The sequence below is a fragment of the Lingula anatina genome, chromosome 9 (genome assembly GCF_051362555.1).
Source record: "Lingula anatina isolate TDL-2025a chromosome 9, LinAna3.0, whole genome shotgun sequence".
NCBI lineage: Eukaryota > Metazoa > Brachiopoda > Lingulata > Lingulida > Lingulidae > Lingula > Lingula anatina.
The window spans coordinates 18,241,552-18,263,101 of NC_141775.1; the positions used below are offsets into that span (position 1 = coordinate 18,241,552).

Genomic DNA, 21,550 nt, shown 5'->3' on the forward strand with positions numbered 1-21,550 from the left:
GGTAATGAACAACAGCTACAAAAATGTCTTAACTAGTTTTTATTCACAGGGCGACGTTGAAAAGATTTTTGATAAACTCAAGAAGTGTCTCGACGACAGGCAGGTACTGAAGGACCACGTCTACCGATATTTTGCCATAAGCAACTTGGCCGAAGATGATGGGGAGTTCACTGAAATAAAAAAAGCGATCGAAGATTTGTGCGGTTATAGCAGCAACAGTATTGCTACCGTTCAACATCTTTCAGTGAATTGGATTAAATTGGAAATGAATTTGGCAGAGAAGAGTGAAGAAACCCCCATCATATCTATTAAAAAACTGAGGGAAATGGCAAAAAGGGTAGGACTCCCCAATGAAGAATTACAAGGAAAATTCATTCCTTACCATCACCGTCAAGGCGACATCCTACACTTCAAAGTTGATGGACTGGAAAATGTCGTCATAATAGATCCACTTTGGTTAGCAGTTGTGTTTTCTGCCATCATGACCAATGCCAGCAGTCAGCCTGAAGGCAGTCACTTTGATCTCCTGAAAGACGATCTGAAAAGAGGAGTGCTCAATGAGGAGGTATTTGATGAATATCTAAAACAAATCAAAATGGCCGAAAAAAAGACTGAAATCATTCAACTTATGCTGCATTTCGACTTGATGTTAGAAATATCCCAAGCAGTTGAAAACCCTCTGCCTGGGTCTGGAAAGAGAAGATTCATCGTGCCCAGTATGCTGGTATCCAATATCAGTGTAAATAACGCCTTGTCTGAGACGGATCCACAGAAATATTTGCTTATCGCATTCCCTCACATTCTATTTCCTATCGGGTTGTTTCATCGTCTGATCATCCGTCTTCTTAGGAAGTATAGAGCTCAGGAATATAAACATAACATTCCAGTTGTTGGGTTTGACTATGCCTCCTTCCGTTTGGGAGACGAACAATCGGTGCTCCATCTCGCCATTGAAGAAAGGGCCATAAGAATGATGATAACAAATGCTACTGGAAACAAACCAAAACCTGACATATACTCCAACGCTCGGGAAACTGTTGAAAAAGAACTGTCAACTCTTAAGGACACGTACTGTCCCAGTATGCAGTTAGGCTTTTCCATTCGGTTAAATGACAAAGGAAAAGATATTCCAATAAAAGCAGAAGACGTTCAAGAAAACGATGAGATATGTAGATCTGTAGAGGGCACTGAAATGCCAATCGATGTGACACCGTATCGTGTTTGGTTTTCAGGTAAGCATTAAAATTTTAGGTAGTTTTGCTGTAAACAGACATTATGTTCCTGAATATAATTAGGGGTAATATAGTCATTGAAATCAGTGATACTTAAACTGATGTAAATGCAACTAATCATATTGGGTGATGTACTATGATGTACATGAAGAGAATTAATATTTCAAATTGTTGCCAATAAACCAAACTTTATATATTTTAAAATAATGTAACTTGATAAATACCCAAAGGTATTTTTTATAATCCCCGAAAATGATATCTTTACAGATCTTATCAGCATTTTTCCCCTTGGCAAATTTTTGCCCATCGCCTTTGTTAGAACAGTATAAATATCGCCCACAAAGTCATGCAATTTATATTTTAATCATTCCAACAAAACGAGTTTTACATGGGCATCAACGTCTGTGTGAGGGTAAGACTGTTGCAGTTCTATGTGCCGAACATTTTTATGTACAGAAACAGATGTGCCTGTACATATAGCCGTCACCTGGGTCTGTCGTCGCAGTTGCCTTAGGCCATCGCCGTAGGCCGTCACCGTCGTCGCCGTTGCCGTGCACTCAGCAATAACATGATAAGTGGAATACCATTTTACATTTTGTATTCAAATTTGCATATATGTAGCACTGATAACACAATATAAAAAAAACAGATGGGCAAATTGCCATTATACTCACAGGACTGGTCAACCTTTCTAAAACGTAGGACGAGTTCGAAAATCAGCATAATCGTGCCATTATTTTATAAGTTATGCTGTTTTTTCACATTTCTTCAGATTCAATTCTTAGGCATGTTAACAGTCTCATTATTTAACTAATAAAATACCTAAAAGTGTTTATTTGACATTTCCTGCATCATTACAACATTGTTAGTTGATTATGTAAAAATGATGGTAAACTTGTTATCATGTATTGTATAATAAAGTGTCAAAAATGGAAATAAACTCATATAATTGCAGTTTGTAAGATTCAATCATTCACTATGTTCAGAAACACAGAATGGAGGAAATTGGACATAAAACACTGTTCTATTGATATTTTTCACATCTCATCAATTTTCTAAGTTGATCATATGAAAATGGCAGTAAACTGTTAATTTTGTTATATGTTAAAAAATTGTTAAAAATGGAAAAAAATGCATTTCAGGACAGTGCTGTCTTGTCTACATTTTGGCATTTTCAAGGTGCGACTTTGAAGTTCCATGGGCCTGAAGACCTTTGCTAGTCACATTTTCTGAATATCCGTGATACTAATATTTTATTATTAAAGATTGATGGTTATTATCCTGTTAAACATTATAATTAATTCCTTACCATCACCAGCAAGGTGACATCCTACACTTTAAAATTGATGGACTGGAAAATGTCGTCATAATAGATCCACTTTAGTTAGCAGTTGTGTTTTCTGCCATCATGACCCTGGCCAGCGTTCACTCTGGATGTAGTCGCGGCCATTTCCTGAAAGATGAGCTTGAAAGAGGAGTCCTAAAAGAGGAGGTATTTGATGAGTATCTAAAAGAATTTAAGATGGCCGAAAAAAAGACTGAAATCATTCGACTTATGCTGCATTTCGACTTGATGTTAGAAATATCCCAATCAGTTGAAAACTCTCTGCCGGGACATGGAAAAAGAAGATTCGTCGTACCCAGTATGCTAGTATCAAATAACAGTGCAAATGAGACAAATCCGCAGAAATATTTGCTTATCGCATTCCCTCATATTCTGTTTCCTACTGGGTTATTAGTACAACCAGCGTGTACGCTGGCGGTACTCATGGTTTTAGTCCTGACCCGTCTCGTACAGCCCCGCCGGCTCCTGCGGCTCCTGCGGCTCCGCAGGATGACGTGGGATACAAGTCACCGTTACCCCTTCTCCTCCTAGACCGCAAGGACCTGTGTCCCCATCTCTTGGATTTAGGTCACATATAATCTCAACTTGAACACCCAGGTTTTTTTGTCTCAGTTGGTGTATTGACCTGGGCGTGACGCTCGTTGAAACGCACCCTTGTCAAAATTTTTGAAAATTCAATGCTAAATATCTCCCTAACCGATGGAATTATGGGAAAAATTTCTTCAGATGGCTGACCAAAAGTCATATGTGAGGATTTCAAATATGCCCTTGGATTTGACCTTTGACCTTTATTTCAAGGTCAAACGGGCCAAAATTTTCTAAAAATTGGAAATTTTTGCGAGAAAATTTTATTTCAGCCAATTTTCAGAAACTAAACAGATCTTACCTATAATATTATGGGCAGGTGTTACCCTTAGGGTCATCTTTCATTTTTGTGAGTTTGGGGTCAATTGGTGCATTTTCATGGTAGCAGCGGCCATTAGATGTCGAAACTGAAAACTCTCTAATTCTGGTACTGTTAATGCTAGAGACCTCTTGTTTGATGCATTTTGTAGAATTTGTCAAGGGCAACACTGGGGGGTGGTGTCTATTTTTTTGTTTTCAATACGGCTTAGGCATTGCACTATATCAAAACGTTCAACATACTAAATTCAGTGGTGAAAATAAAATGTGAAATACTCAAAAATTAGCAGAGATATGCCCATAGTTACTTTTGAACTTAAATAGGAAGTCATATACTGGTAATATAACTGTGACCTTGAAATTGACCTTTGACCTACTTTTCATGATAAACTGCACTTTGCAAGTTTTCTGATCTTTCTATCTCCAAAACTGGCAAAGATCAGCCATAGTTACTATTGAACTTGAATAGGAAGTCATATAATGGCAATCTAACTGTGATCCTGAAATTGGCATTTGACCTAATTTTCACCATGAACTGAACTTTCAAATTTTCCAGCCCTTATATCTCTAAAACTGGCAGAGATACATCCATAGTTACTGTTGAACTTGAGTGGGAAGTCATATACTGGTAATCTAACTGTGACCTTGAAATTGACCTTTGACCTACTTTTCACCATGAACTGAACTTTGAAAAAATTATCTCCCTTATATCTCAAAAACTGGCAGAGATAAGCCCATAGTTACTATTGAACCTAAATAGGAAGTCATATACTGGCAATCTAACTGTGACCTTGAAATTGACCTTTGACCTACTTTTTATGATGAACTGTACTTTGCATGTTTTCAGACCTTAACATTTCCAAAATTGGCAAGGAAATGCCCATAGTTACTATTGAACTTGAATAGAAAGTCATGTACTGTGACCTTGAAATTGACCTACTTTTTCATCATGAACTGAACTTTGCATATTTTCTTGCCCCTCACATCTTTAAAACAAGCAGAGATATGCCCAGTGTTGCCCCTAGGTTTTCTCTTTTCTCAGCATATATGCAACACTGATAACTCATTTCAAGGAAAAGCAATAGGCCTATTGTCCAGAAAATCACAGGAGTGATCAATGTTAGGAAAATACAGGCCAATTGGAAAATCCGCTTGATTAGACCATTTTTATGTTATATTTTTTTTGATTTTTTTTCATATTTTGAGAATTCTTGTTTATTGCATAGAGCTTGTTAAGGACAAGACTGGTTGTGGTGTCCCTTTTTTTGGGGGGTTTTCCATTAGAATGTGCTTACTCCAGCTGGTGGTACAATATCCGGAGGCGGTATCGCCTCTGTGATCCTCTAGTTTCATCGTCTGATCATCCGTCTTCTAAGGAAGTATAAAGCTCAACAATATAAAAATAACATCCCAGTTGTCGGGTTTGACAGCGCCTCCTTCCGCCTGGCTGATAAACAGTCGGTGCTGCATCTCGCCATTGAAAATAAGGCCATGAAGTTGTTTATAACTAACGCCACTGGACTCCCTCCAAAGACTCACGTGTACTCAGAAGCAACAAAAACAGTTGAAAACGAGTTGACAGTCCTTCGGGATACATACTGCCCCAGGATGCATTTTGGCTACAGCATCAGGTTAAAAAATGACGGACCCAATATTCCAATAAATGCGCATGACGTCCAAACGGGCGATTCCATATGTGTGTATGTAGAGAACTCTGAAGTGTTGGTAGATTTAAGGCCATATCGCGTTTGGTTTTCCGGTAAGCAGTTTGAAATATCACGTAGTGTTGTTGTGAATAGACATTAGGCCCAATGCTATTTTAACATAGAACATGCATTCCGTGTTAATTGGTTCACAGATCTTAACATTTTAAAAGATCCCTGATTACACAGCATGTAATATCTGAAACCAGATACCATTAGAAAATTTAGGTTTGATTAGTTTTAATTTTTAAAATAATTTTTCTTGAAAAATATATTAAGGATATTTCTGTTTTGTACATATATTTTTGAAAATATTGATTTTTTACACAAACACTAATGACTTTCAACGTTAGTTATTTCTTATGAATACACAATTGTATATGCAATAGACTAAAAAATGCTCAATTAGAAATTAATGGGAAAATTTATATTAATCTACCCTTCTTAAATGAACTATGTACTTGTTTGTAACATTTTTATTAGAAACAAAAGGCAAGATATCGTATTCAGATTTTACTCAAACATGTTATGAATTAGCAACCTGTGATAACAAGTCATTAGAAACATGTCAGTGAGAAATAAAACCAAAATTAACAATCATTTCGGAATGACACTTGGATTTTGAAAGGAAAAGTACGGCGTATGATAGGACATAAAGTATTTTAATGGGGCCCTAGAGGCCAAGTGCCAATATATAATATATATTAGGCCAATCTTACCATTTTAGCAGCCCCAGAGAATCAAGACCGTCGTGCAGCCAAGTGTCCTGAAAACGAGGCAAGTTATGAGCTTTTAAATACGTTTGTGTCTAAGTACTGCGCAGCAAACACAGAACGTTATTATAACGTTACCATATCATATGTCCAAAAACATTTTGGTAACATTATAGTAACGTGTTTGCTGACCATTATCCTCACTTGCACAAGTTTTAGTAAGACCATGAAATTAAATGTACTTGTATATACACAATCGTAAGAAAAATTGGATACACTTAGGCATAAATGCGCACTTTTCACTCTGTTACACTTGCTATACGACCTCCGATATTTCTAATGATAAATTTCACATAAAGACAGTGTATGTGTGCGTTTCAGTACAAGAACGATTCCGAACCAAGAGGTCGTGCACTCATTATCAACAACAAGACATTTTCCGTGGACTGGCTTCCAGAACGTGATGGTACCGAGGTAGATGTTGTTGCCTTGAGGAAACTATTCCGTTACCTCCATTATGAGACAGACGTTATTAGTAACCTGACTGCACATGTGAGTTCATTAATAAGATCATGGTGTGTTTGTAATAAAACGAACATCGTGAAAGCCAAATGGCTTTTAGGTTTCAAAGACTAACATACTTTTTGGTGATATCTCAATATATTTATCAGTGACACAAAGATGATACAATTGATACTTGAACCTTTTGGTTCAAAACAGGTGTTGTCAAACAAACTTTTCGGTCACATTTTATTATGTTTATCTATTTCACTGCAATATATTTTTCTACTAAAATGAAGCTTTTCACTTGTTTTTGTTCATTGCATGTATTTGTATTTTTATGAGAGATGTACGGTACACTGAATAGTTATACAACATTGGTCAAAAAGGTTGTCCCACCCCTATCTCCATGTACTTTAAAAAACAACCCCATAAAAACCTGTGCCAAATCCCCCATCTTGTTTAAGAAGAATCGGACAAGTCTTTTCAATTTTATAGACATTTCTTTACATCTGTAGAAATCACAGTGAAACAGTTGAATCGAGGGGTACCTCTTATAAATTTAACTAAATGGTATAAAATGTGTATATTTTCACCACTATTTTGTTTTTTTTTTAACCATGAATCATCTTAGACACGGTATCCGTAATAAAAAGCACTATTTCTAACAGTTCACAGCTGTGAGGTGATCATTTGAAAATAAAAGTGCATGGAAATGGGGGTGGGACAACCATTTGACCAATGTTGTATACAAACAGACATGGCGTACAATCTACAAATATAGCACCATATGTCCGTCCTCGGTGGCTACTGCCTTTCACATTCTCTGTTAGCGTCAAGTATGAATTGATGCTTTACGCTGTCGTTGATAACCCAATTCCGTACGTACCACGTCTCTGCAGTCATTGCATGCTATTCCGTTTGAAGTACACTATGTTTTTATGTTACTTCTTCTTTTATTTTAATGTGTAAAGGAAATGAAGGAAGAAATAGAACAAGAAAGTCAAAGAGACGATCACAAGATCTACGATTCTTTCATCTTGTTTCTACTGAGCCATGGTAACGAGGGTGCTGTTTATGGAACGGATGGCTATCCTTTACCCTTCAAATATATCAAAGCCATTTTGAATAACAGGAACTGTCTTGGCCTGTCGGGCAAACCGAAAATGATATTTATTCAGGCTTGCCAGGGAAGTAAGTTATGGAATGTATTACACAAGCTTGAATACCTGCGATGAAAATAACATGCAAAATTATTAAACAAATGTATTGAGATATTAAACTGTATTAACAGTTTGTCTCCTTTAAATTATATTCAGCCACAAGAAATGAATGACGCTTAGTATTATGTAATTGTTTAATTAGTTAATACTGATATCAATTCTAACTTATATGTAAACATGTAATCCACATAAGGGTGTATGGGGTATTTCATTTTTTTTTCCATATTCACCCAGAGATATTGGACAGTGGGACACTGCTGGACGGACAAACAGTTCAACAACCACAGCAAGCACCACCTGCAGCAAACCTTGGCGATGAGGTATCCGATGCGCCACACGAGATTCCAAAGCCATCCAATGATCCGACGATGTCCGATTTTCTCGAAGTCCATGCGACTTCACCAGGTACTTTAACCGTGTTTCTTTGTATGCCATTTTACTTAGGCCTTACAAATGTGTTTTTCGTCAGAAAAAAAAAATCAAAATGATAAGGTGCACGTGGTGATGCTGGGATTATGGCATTTTGCCTCAGGTAGAAGATGGTGTGCATTTCGACATATTGTGGAGAACTGTATTGTACGTGTATACTTTAAAATGCTCACTACATTACTGCACCAGTAAATACTGAAAATGGTGCATGTATTTTTATACAGTGTCAAATAAAATATATGTGCCAAATTTAATTAAAATTTACGTACATTTTTGCCATAATGCTTTTAAAAATGCGTTCAAGATCACTACGAAAAACGAAAGTGTGTCGAGACGTTACCTAATTGTATTTGGGAAGCTGTCAGACGATTTCTTTCGAAAAAAGACTTTGTAGCTTATGCAGATGTTGAGAAAAAAACATGCCGATTATGGAAAATTCAATTATCAAAATTTAAACTACGTAATTTGACAGATTTTAATTTAATTTAATTTAAAAATCGCTATCGTGTATTTCTGACATTGAATTCTCAGTGTGCACAAAGTGTAGGCATCGAAGGCATTCATGAATGTCGACACGTTTGATTCTTTGAATCAGACGCTTCATGTTACTTGATAGCGCAGAGGCATGCCAGGGAAAACAGAGGAAGAAAAACAAGTTCTGGTTTTTCTTGATTGAAGGCTTCGATTTGTTGAAGGGCAATTCTGTATAGCCTGGTTTCCAAAGATCGTGTGGCAGGCATTTCAGCAAAACAAAATGCATCGCCAAGGACCCGAATGCCATGGCAAAATGTTTTAAGTTTACTTTGTTATTTTGATACAAATAAGCTTCCGGTTGACATAGATTTGACTGGTCTCCAACTTTCCATGCTGCACTGTGCCTGACCGAAAAAAAAAAGCCTTAAAATGAGTAGTGATTCAGTGTTCCAATGATGCCTGCGATGGCTAGAAACGTGACCCGTATTATTGGCCTTTTGGAGATCATTTCAGGTCGGTTCACTGTAACACTATCGGCAAATATACTTTACTAATAGTTCCTCGATCTATGCGATTTATGAAATTTGCTTTTCCGCACTCTCAGTGAGACTAAGTACTGTTATATTAACAAAATAAAAATAAACAGTACCGTTGCATCTACGAGTAAATAATACGTTAAGGCTTCAGTATTTTCTGTTTCAGATTACGTATCTTGGCGACACACGGGAAAGGGAACATGGTTTGTTCAATCCATTGTCGATACATTTTATCGTGAAGCACACAAATATGACGTTTTACAAATGTTGGTGAATGTAAGTACTGAAATAACATGAACTATATTATTTTACATTGAAAGTGTGTTAAATTCATTAGAACACCAATCAAATATAAAACATAGCTGCCAGAAGAAGTGACTTGACGTAAGAGGTGACTTATGTAAATACAGTCCAACATGCACAGACTTTTTAAGAACCAGCGAAATGCTCTTCTGTATATTTTGACAGTTTAATCAGAACTGTTCACTTTATGTAATATTTTATTTCACCAGGTCAATCACGCGATCTCTCAAAAGCAAACAATAGAGGGCAACAAACAGGCACCAGAGATAGTTACCAGCTTACGAAAGAAAGTTTTCTTCAACATAACTCCAGGTAAGCAAAAAGAGTCGCATCTTCCCGAGGTGTATTCGGCCGAATAATAAAGACTCGAGATCAAAAGTAAGCAAAAACAACGAACCTGGAACGTGTTAAGGTACAAACAATGCTGCCAGTCCTGCTGAAGATCTCATCCTTTTATCAAATGTCTCAAATCTCCCACCCAGTTGCAGACCCCACCTACAAAATTGTTTCCCAACTTCAATAAATCATTCCCAACTAAAGCTGGAACTTCAAGGTTATGATCTTCATAAGGTTATTTTTCTCATCAATGTTATTTCTATGTGTTTCCACCACAACTCCTAGCATTCACGCACCTCACATTCATTTATCAGTACTTACTCCTCCTGAAGTGATTTGGGACTACATTGAATCAGGTTATCCTTTGGGCAGATTGCTGGCACAATTTAGTCTCCTTCTTACAGATTTCAAATATTCAATGTTACATGTTGTCCCGAAATCTGATCTTCACAAAACTCGTGTAATTTACAATCTTTTTTTTTATCCCAACCTGGTCTCGGTTGATTCTAACATTCCAAGAGAGTTCTCTGTGGCACAGTACGAGATCATTGATGCTGTTATCGCACATGTCCAACATTTTGTTCGTGGTGCTCTTTTAGGTATATCTTATATTCAAGATGTTTTCCACATTTTACCGATTATCAACTGCGTCCATCCCTTAAAGGCCCAGTGGGTCACCTGTGACCCACACATTTGACACGTCCCCACCCACACCACACAAAATGAATCCACTTCATTTTGCCATTTCCTATTCCTTATGTACTAGTTTATCCTTGTTGACCAATTAAAAACTAGTTCATTATCCTTCACTTCACTCAAATATGTCTGCCTCCATAAGAAGGAGTTAATGCTATTGTCTAGTGGGTTTTTATGTGTCTGTATTGTCATCTCAAGGTAAATAATAATGTCAATATTCTGCCTTTTCATTATAAATACAATAGTCTTAAACCACACAGAAATGTTTTATACAGTTGTTAGCTACGCTTCCAGGTTTAAATTAATTTTTTTATGTTGTTATTGTAATAAAAAGAAGTTTGTGATATCTTGAAACTTAGTTATTTGTTTACCTCTAAAGCCCAGTGGGTCACCGGTGGAACATAACCAAAAACTAGGTCAATGTTGCCCAAAACATTTTTTTCAACATTTATTGATAAATATGCTTATTACAACCCTATTACCTAGGCATTAAACTTTTCATGCAAGAAAAACATGTCCTGGAGTGATCTGTTTTATTATGAGAAATGTTTCCCAATAGGTGCAAGTTGTTTGTGCCAGATTTTTTAATCTATGAGTAAAGCTATGCAATGGATTATGTTGGAGAGATTTCATGATTTGGCCATGTCCCATATACTAGATGATATCTGTTTCATTGGACCTCAAAATTCCAAGAAGTGTCAGGTTGATTTTTCTTGTGTTATGCACATGGATAAACGTTTCCATTAACGCAGTAAAAACCTTTACTCTGACCACTTGTTTAACGTAAACAACCTTTACTCTGACCACTTTTGTTTATTTTATCTCATCGAAATAGATTCAATACAAATGAAACCTTGGATAGGCTTTTAGGGTTTAATCTGAAATAAAATTTCAGGCATCGGTCAAACGTGTCTAATTTAGTTCAGTTTTGTCGTGGGATATGGTTGATTGGGCGAGTAATGACCCACCCACTTATTGTCCATGTGGTTCAAGTATGGCGATTTTGATGACCAAGGTAACTACTTACTCCCTTGTTTCATTAAGTTATCTGCTATTCCAGGTTCTCTGTTCGAACCAGTAATCTGTGCAACCTTAAATTACTCCTAATGTGCCCCCTAGTCATGCGATTCCCAGATTATAACTTACTTTGATGTGTTTAGGATCTTATTATTTTTTTACTATTAAAAATGATAATTTTCAGTCATATGCACTTTACCTCATTTGCCTTTGAGCAAAAACAGAGCTGCGTTGTGCTAATGATCATTTGGCTACATAAAACAGCAATTTAGATAATTGTGTTTATGTAGGGAATGTCTACCAGTGAGATTTAAGTCATCCAGCTTTTTAGCTGCTTGATATTTACCCGCATTGTTACGTAGTGCAGTTTAAGCAGCTACACTGGAAGATTACTTGCTTCGTTATTTCATTTTTATTTGGACACATTCCACCTTCCCCCATCACCCGCCTTAGTACTTGTGTTTTTCTCTCTTTTTTGTTTATTTATTTATTTTTTTTTACTAACCAGAGTCTCTATTTCTGCGCCAATAACTATTGTGGTTTCATATATATTTTATTCTGAATTAATCTTGGTTGCACCCATTAAACTATATTATTATTATTTATATTATGACATTTATATAGCATGGGGTGTATGATAATCCCCCATTTTTGTAAGTTTATATCTCATTATTCTTCGTCATTAATAAATGACAATTTTCAGTCATATGGACTTTATGCTATGTACCTTTGAGCAAAAAGCTGAGCTTTGTTGTGTTGTGTGATTATTTGGCTACATGAATAGAATATTTCATCCACAGAGGTGTCTCTTGGCTGTAAGATATATGAAATAATATTCAAATAAATCTGAACTGAAAAAAATTAATTAATTCTATAAAACGCAATATTTTGAAGAAACATGTTGTTGTAAAGAACAGTTTTCTTGCTGCTGTCTTATCAACTGGTAATTGTTTGTGTTCTAGGTGAAGAAGAGCGAGTCCAAGACCAAAACTAAAGACGGCTGTCGACGGTTTCATGCACAGAGAGCCCGCAAACGAAGTACACACACTGGACTATAGAAGTGTCACCCCCTAAATCAGAGTAATAAAAGTAGGCAGATCTTCGGTAGTTATAATGTCTGGACTACTTATAATGTGACTAATGAGTATAAAACCGCTATACCATGGAATTGTATTGTTGGTCTTGTACATGTACAGCAAATATTATTCCTGTCTTCCTCCAATATGGCAAGATACAGGCAATTACATAACGGTTATATGCGTCAAGTTTTTAACCTGAAGAGACGGAATATAGGCAATGTCAGAATATCGACACAATTGAACTGTTCAGTCAGAACCGTGCAGAGGGTCTGGTCTCGGTATGGAAACACTGGATCAAGAGACAAATTGCCTCTGATGGGTTGTCCAAGAAAAACTACTGGCCGTGAAGACCGACGACTGATTTTGATGTCCAGGTTGTCAAAGTTCGACACTGCTTGTCAGTTGACAAGACAGTTGAACAATTTTACACATAAGAATGTGCCTGTGATAATTACTAGGCGTCGGTTAAATGCTCAGAGAGTGTATAATAGGGTAGCAAGACAAAAAAAAAACTCATATATCGTTACAAAACAGGCAAGGTAGAGTGAACTAGGGTCAACAGGATCTGGAACTGGACAGTCCATGGCAATTGGTCCTATATATTTTTTTCTGGTGGGTTTCGCTTTGGTCTGACCTCTGATGACAGATGGGTACGATGCTAGCGAACTGCTGGTAAAGCATTTGAAGCACATGCACTGAATTTTCGAACCCGGAGCAGCATACCCAGACAGCCTCAGTAATCTGGCCCACGTCTGGCCCAGATCTGGCAACGTCTGGCAATGTCTGGCAAAACGTATGGCCCACGTATGGCTTGCCAGATCTGGGCCAGATGTGGCAATGTTTGGGCCAGATCTGGCCCAGACATTGCCACATCTGGCCCAGTCCACATTTGCTCATGTGGCCAGATGTCGGCCCAGATCTGGCAATATCTGGCAAAGGTATGGCATGTCAGATGTGGACCAGATGTGGGCCAGATTAGGGCCGGACATGGACCACATATGGCCCAGATTGTTTTTTTTTTTTCTTTTTTTTTTAAATTATTTTAATTATTCAATTAAGATTACTATAAAAAAAAAAGACATACAAGATTCAAGATTCAAGTATTTATTCTGTGCTAAAACCCTAAACAAAATTATTACACATTATATAACCTTGCTGGCAACTAACATGTAACAAATTAAGCGCAACTCCTTGTCTTTTTTTACAAAACAATGTATGTTTGAAAAAAAAAAAAACTACACTGCAAAAAGGCGAATATACAGACACTTAACAGGAGGATATGTCACTTACATACATGTAAAGAAAACAGTTATAACAGCAATTTTTTTTTTCAACACAAAGCTGCTCATCGAATCTGAATCAACACAAATTACAAAAATTGTAATTAATTATGCATATACATTGGGGGGAGGGAGGAGTTTGAGGGGGAAATATTTTTTCCTTGACAAGCTTATAATTTTTAAAGGAATCAACAATGGAACAAGTAACTCTACCAAGTTAACAACAGTTCATTCAAATGTCAAGTCAAAACACAACATCCCTTCCTTTCTGGGAGAGAAACCGTCCTTTCAAAATATGTTAATTGACAGTTCAGTCTTTAAAATGTCCTTTCAAACATTTGCAGAATAGCATATGAACTCCAACTTTTATTCCTTAAACCACACTGAAAATTATCAAAACTAATCAACTCATATCAAATCCCATGTCCTTTCACTACTATTGGTCTCTTCTTTGCTTGCCTTTACATCACATTCAAATGTTCCCTTCACTTTTAAAGGTTTCTCAGACGTGTATGAATAATACTGTTTGTTTTCTGGTCCTCCACAAATGCCACATTTATTTTTCTTGGATTTCAGAATTCTCCATGTATTTACATCAATGATATTACAATATGCACCTGAATCTGGTAATACACTGAGATTAACACCTCCTCTATTTCCTCCATGTCTTCTGTGTATATTGCATTGGTTCCCACACCAAATGTATATGCACTCCTGGATTATCATGTTCAAAGCTGTCATTTACATGAATAATAGTTTCAGTTTTGCAGACTTTTGCAAAGTGATCCAACGTTCCATGTTTTCTCAGTCGGGGAGTTTCTACTTCGTTTTTCATGTCTTAACTCGTAATGTTAAGACTGGCTTGGTTTGTCAAATGACTTCGGTTTCATCATACTCGCAGTTTCTGGTGTTCCAATTTCATTTAAAACGTTAACTGTCTTATGTATATTCATGTTTCTAACCTGTGTTTGGGAGAGTCCTGAAAATATCTTGTACACCTGTCCCTGCTGAATACAACATAAGCGCGCGTCTCCTCTGTCATGTATTTTTAATTTTCTATCTTTGTTCATTATTCATGCCATCCGTTGGTTCTGAAACGATCAATCCTTCTCCGTCAGCGAAGAGTTCAAAACTGTCTAGCCATCGCGTCGAGCGTGACCCTAATGTCTCCGGACTTCTGTACAGTTCGAATTTCGTAATTTCACATTTTTCCTCCATTTTCTCAAAGAAAGTTGGCTCACATTTTTTCACTAGTGTTAATTCTCGTCGCCAGTGTTAATGCCTTCTAAATAAATCGCATCGCGAATCAAATCACTCAACGAATTGTATCAGTTTGATAAGCTTGTGCTTTTTTCATATCCATAACTCTTTAGAAAAAACGCTACATCCGGGTCTTTGACCGGCTTATCATAAAAAGCGGAATCTTAAAACAGCGGAACGAGTAGTTCAAAAAAGTTTTAGAACAGTGAATTCATTCAAATGTCAAGTCAAATTAAACAAATAGCACACTTATGAGGGGACTTTGAAGAAAAGAGAGAGAGATAAATTAAATCAAAATTTATCAAATGACGTCAGTTCACTGCATTCAGCTCACCATAGGCCATAAAAAATAAATAAATAGAAAAAAAAATTGAAAATGAAAGTACCATATCTGGCCCAAGTCTGGGCAGCATGTGGCAAAATGTGGCATAAATGCCAGACTTTGCCAGACTTGGCCCAGATCTGGCAAGTGTCTGGCAAAATGTGGCATAAATGCCAGACTTTGCCAGACTTGGCCCAGATCTGGCAAGTGTCGGGCAAAATCTGGCCCAGATATTGCCAGATGTTGCCAGATCTGGGCCAGACATGGGCCAGATAACTGAGGCTGTCTGGGTATTTATCATGGTGTGGGGCTGCATCAGCATCCATTGCGTGGGCGAATTGGTAGTGAGTGGTTGATGGAAACATGAATCACTAGAAATATATCGATGTTTTGGAGTCAGGCTTGTTACCATCTATTACTAACATGTTTGGTGACAGGAGTTATCCACCAGGATGTTCACCAGGATGACAATGCTCCTTGTCACAGGCCCAGAGCAGTTGATGATTGGTTTGAACAACAGGACATTCACAGGTGATGTGGCCTGCCCAAAGACCGGATGCAAGACCGGATGCAAACATACCTGTAATAGAAAATGTGTGGAATGATATTTCAAAACTTTTGACAAATGTCCGTCTAACCAGTAGAGAATAATAGTTATATTATATAGAAAATAGTTATATTCAGTGTTTTTTTTTTTTTGTTTTTTTTTTTTTGTGAAATTTGATGTTAATAAAATGATACCAGGAGCATAATATTCCACAGTCATTTATCTACCCCATAGTATTGGTGCAGTAGGGGAGACACTGCTATTGTTCAGTGTGTACTTGCATTTTTTACTAGATTCTATTTTAAAATGGAGATATTAGGCAGTTCTCTATGAACATTTCATTCGCCTTTGGTGTAAATATTACAAAGGATTACGCAGTGCAGAGGTCAAATGCCTGATATTAGGGACATTCTGTCCAGCTCTTAAGGAATTTTGGGGTAACATTTCATTAAACAGACTTGTAATTATTTCTGAATATATGTCTCGCCGTCTACAGGAGACACATGCAGCACTTAGACATTAGCTTCTAAATAACGCAGTCTGATGCGGATAAAATATATGCTCTTGTTGATAATGTACATACTCTGAAGTATCAAATAAACGTACCGGTACGTTAATTAATTTTCCAAATTTCTTCCCGCCGGTACGCTCCATTTTCACCCAGTACGCTTATTAATTTTTCAAAAATCTTCCATCCGGTATGTTTATTAAATACCTATTGTACCGGTGGGAAATTACACAAGTACAAGTCACGCTTTTTATTTTCTTAAATTGAAGTATAATGAGAAGAAAATCGAGATCTCAACTCATTACCGACTGTTCTACAAACAGCACTGGAAAGTAGGTCAAGCGGAAGTCGCTCTTTGAACACAACAGTACATACGTCACCTGATTTCAGTTCCTATAAATAGACGTGCTTTCCCTTCAACAGTGAGAACTACTCATGTATATCGATCGAATGATGCAATGTCGCAAGGTGATAGGATCATATTTATAGCTAAGGAGGTCATTTCAAGTGCAGCAAAGAAGTTGTGTCTGTTTTCAAACGTCAATTATTTCATGCCGATTTATGATTTAAACGATGCTAAATCACATTTCTATGTAAGATAAACCCTAAGGAGTTTACAGGTATGCAAAACGAACCTTATATCTGAGAATAAATTTACTATGAAAAACGTCTCCGTATGGCTCTCGGAGGCGGCTTAGGTGCGATATATCTGGGTCTTCGGCCCCTGACGATTATGAAATTTAACTCATGGCAAATATATATATATATTTTTTTTGAAAAGGTAAATTAGATATCCCGTTTTTAAGATAAATTATAATACTGAGTGAATTTTACCTGGTGAATTTTTTTTTACAATGATCAATAGCTAGCTTTTTTCTTTCTCTTCTTCTTCTTTACTTTTATTTATTTATTTCATTTTTTTTTTTTGGGGGGGGGGAGTGGTGTAAAGTTTTTTTCCACCCAGTACTTTTATTCCTTCCAGTACTTTTATTAAATTTTGAGATTTTTTCCACCCAGTACTTTTATTCCATCAGTACTTTAATTAAATTTTGAGATTTTTTCCACCCAGTACTTTTATTCCATCAGTACTTTTATTCGATACTTCAGAGTAAATTTGGTGATAGTTGGCGGGGTCTTATCACTAAATGAATATTTTTACCTGTCCGGAAATCAATATAGAATATCAGATAAGATGGGCATGAATAATCTAAATCTGCAGTGTGGTATAAGATATGGATTTTCACACTGGTATTTTGTTTTATGTACCTTAGCCCATGTTGATTACAGTGTCTGCAATAAAAATATTAGAGACGGTTAACAGGTCTGATGCGATCATTTGTAAACGAAAGCACATGCAATTGGAGACGTGAAAACCTTTTTGATAAGTGGGTATGTTATAATAGAAATATAAGGCCACACTTTTTTATTTTTATGGATGACATCCTCTGGGAACCCCAAAATCGGTGCGAGCGGGCGAAAAAAAAAAAAACAGTCAAAAAAAAAAAAAAAAAAAAACCTGCTTAAGAAAAGTTATGTGTTCAGTACACAGCTGGAAACACTAATTTACCACAGAAACACGTATCAAACTAACAACATGTCTTTATCCATGCTCTCAAAATATTAAAGCATTGTGAATATGGCCTACTTCGTAGAAAGGTAAAAAGTCATGAATATACCTTCGTAGAAAGGTAAAAAGTCATGAATATATATGCTGCATATTACCAAATCTATTTAAGGTTATTTCATGCATTCTGTTGGTATAGCAATCAATAAAACAAATATAATAAAATATAATAGCGTGTCTTTATTTGTACTCTCAGAAAATTAAAGCATTGTAAACACTTCACAGAATTGTTTAAAAAAATGAAGCAAAGATAGGCCTTTGCTTCCTACTACCAAATCTAAAAAAGGTAATTTCGGTCGATGCCATTTTGTCTACTTCGACTCACACGTAGCAGCCAACTATCGGGTGGCCTGTCCGACCTTCAGTCCACCAAATACCACGACGCTCTTGTCGACCCTTTTTTCGCTACAAAAAAACCTGGTATGTGCTGCTTTGGACAGAATGTCACTGAAATTTTCCGGGCGATGATCGCTGGCCGCGGCCAGCCTTTCGTATAATTGTAAAAGGGTGATATCTCCATGACAATATCAATGGCAAACCAATCCAAAACGATGGCCCCGTTCTCTTTATGACTTTAATTGTCGTGTATTTTGAAATGAATGCTAGAGATGAATTTGACGGCAAAGCTGCCATATTTCCACGTGGTGATAATACGCATGCGCAGAAAGCTCATTTTCCGCACTCGGAACTACTCGGATGTCTCCGCAGTTGACAATGACAGTATGGAGCTTGCGGAATAAGCCGAGGATTGCCGATTGCATTTTCCGGTAAATTCAATAAAGACGTTTGCGACAACCGACTTCACATTAAGCACAACATACCATACAATCTAGCTCGAAGACTATGCACAATTGTCTCAAAGGAAACCACATTAAAACAAAGGCTCAAAGAGCTGGAAGGATTCCTATTAAGGAGACAATACCCAAGACAACTGATACAAACTGGGATTAAAAAGGCAAAACAGATACCGAAGAATGACCTGAGGACCACCAAAGACAAAATTAAAATTAAAAAGGAAGCCATACCGTACATATCAACATATAATCCAAAAAATCCGGAAATACACAAGGTCATAACTGGAAACTTACCTTTGGTAAAACAAGATGACAAAATGAATGAGATACTAACCGAAATGCAGATTATAAAGAGTAAGAGACAAAGTCCATCACTAAAGCAAATTTTAACAAAAGCAAAAATTGAAAACAATTCCAGGACATATGTGGAAACCTCAACAATACGAGTACAGAAATGTGAGGTACCCAGGTGTGGCACCTGTCCACTAAATAAGCCATATAACATTTAAAAATGGACTTACATTCAGAATCAAACACCCATTCACCTGCACTAGCTCAAATTTAATCTATGTATTAGCCTAACTTGCAGTGGATGCGGTGAGAACTATATAGGACAAACTGGAGACACTCTCTGACATAGAATAACCGTTCACAGACAACAAATAACACAACCTAAATATCAGTGCACGTCTGTGAGTGGGCACATTAGGGAATGCTCTATGAAAGAACTATTTAGGACAAACTGGAGACACTCTCCGACATAGAATGACCGTTCACAGACAACAAATAACACAACCTAAATATCAGTGCACGTCTGTGAGTGGGCACATTAGGGAATGCTCTATGAACAAATACAAGGATTTTACGGTATTCCCATTTTATAAATTCACCAGGGAAACAACCCAAACAGAAAGGGAAATAAAAGAAAATCTATTCATTAATAAGTATAAACCTACATTGAATAGATAAAAGCATTGGTAAAAGTAACAATAAACACTCATTGTTAAAGACGTCACACTTAAGCCTTTATGACATCACCTAGTAACAAATAAACAAAACCCCTGAAGAAAGAAAGAAACCGGTCGGGGCAAGAAAGTTGCTGTTCTTCTTTTTCTTTTATTATATATAATATTACTCGTACAGGAAAAACGTTTTCATTTTTAATATATATATATAATTGTTATTTTTATTTTCATTATTTTTATTATTTCAGGTTTACAAATGTAGTTGCAAAATGGCCAGGTTCAACTCATGACAGCTTCATTTTCAACCAATGTGCTATACATGAGATGTACGAAGCAGGAATGCTGCCAAGGAGTTATCTACTCGGAGACAGTGTGTATGCTCTGTCTCCTCTCATGATGACACCAATCCTGCACCCGATCACTGCAGAAGAAGAGGCCTATTCTGAGAGCCAAAGGAAAACCAGGAGTGTTGTTGAACAGGCACTTGGTGTAACTAAAGGCAGATTCAGGTATGTTTACCCTTTATGGTATATAAATCTAATCCCTATTGTGATAACACCCATTAACTAAGTTTGTGTATTTACTTTCATCAATCAGTTCCCAACCTACATTCAATAGGGTGACTCCCCTTTTCACCCACACCCACACATAATTATAAAACCTAGCAAATAATTTTGTTTCAAAAGTCTTGGTTATAAATCATAATAACGTTAACTAGTCAAAAAAAAAAAAAAAAAAGACTTATAAATTTGTGATTTATTGTTTCCTGTAAGAAATATAATCAAATGTTCTGATACAATAATATCTTCTTTATTTTAGGTGTATGCACAAGAATGGTGGCCATCTCTGGTACACCCCAGAGATGTGTGGGAGAATCATCATGGTCTGTTGTATCCTACACAATTTTTGTCAGGAAAACAACGACCCGCACCATAAGGATGAACATCCTGACATTGATGCAAGTGTTCATGACAATGTGTGTTTGTTGGTCCTGTACTTTCCTCTGGTCTCAGGACCAGGGAAGAAATAATCAGGAACTTCTTTACACATTAGTCATGTACACCTGCCTCGATGTCAGGATCTTCAACTCAGCAGCCACATGAATCTGCCTTATGGTACACCAAGAGCCTTTTCAACAACACTTCTGTATTTTGACTCTCAGAAAATACCTCTTCCTCTCAATGATCGGCCCCAGGATTAATGACATCATGATTGGAGACAGTGGAAATACTGCCACTGAGTGGGTAGCCATGTGGCATTTCCTACCTTGTACATCTCTTGTATGGTACAGATATTGAAAATAAAGCTGTCGTGGGTTGTTAGCCAGCCCACCTTGGAACTACATTTCCACACTTCCATATTCTCCTGGTATTTTTCTCTAACTCTCAGTTGGATCATTTATGAATCATTGTGGGATGAATACGGATTATTGTTTCATTAAACAAAATAATGAAAACTGATGTTCTCTTTAAAATGTCATAATTTATTATATTTTGCATATAATACTAAGAACTGAAATTCAAAATAAGTGTACAAAATGACAAAAGTGTACAAATTTGATTAAATATAACAGCTAGTGTTCATGCAGGAAATTTAATAACAAATTCCAGGAATCAAAAAGACTGATACTTTAAGTCAATTACTTTTGAAGTACACTTTCAATGCAAATAGGGCAAAATAAAATCACTTTAAAGTTTATGTAAGAAACAAAACAGACGGTCAAGTTATGTTTTACATAATTTTTTTATTTCATGAAATAA

At 36.6% G+C, this 21,550-nt stretch overlaps 1 protein-coding gene across 4 annotated transcripts; it reads left to right on the plus strand.

The window, feature by feature from the left end:
* Positions 1 to 508: 508 nt before the first annotated feature.
* On the plus strand, positions 509 to 21,018 carry LOC106169936 (caspase-7). Of its 4 annotated transcripts, XR_015331090.1 has the most exons (10): positions 509 to 1,232; positions 5,911 to 5,960; positions 6,278 to 6,448; positions 7,372 to 7,591; positions 7,855 to 8,025; positions 9,226 to 9,335; positions 9,572 to 9,674; positions 12,374 to 12,500; positions 20,039 to 20,299; positions 20,610 to 21,018. XR_015331090.1 is itself a non-coding variant. In XM_086995712.1 (8 exons), exons 1-7 carry the CDS (start codon positions 596 to 598, stop codon positions 9,719 to 9,721), a joined length of 1,509 nt encoding a protein of 502 aa, XP_086851838.1. In that variant the 5' UTR covers positions 509 to 595; the 3' UTR covers positions 9,722 to 9,740; positions 12,374 to 12,874. The 4 variants fall into 4 exon arrangements, 2 of the variants coding, with proteins under 2 accessions (XP_086851838.1, XP_086851839.1); XR_015331091.1 differs by lacking the exon at positions 20,039 to 20,299 and having other exon boundaries at positions 20,869 to 20,964; XM_086995712.1 differs by lacking the exons at positions 20,039 to 20,299; positions 20,610 to 21,018 and having other exon boundaries at positions 9,572 to 9,740; positions 12,374 to 12,874.
* The last annotated feature ends 532 nt before the right edge of the window (positions 21,019 to 21,550 follow it).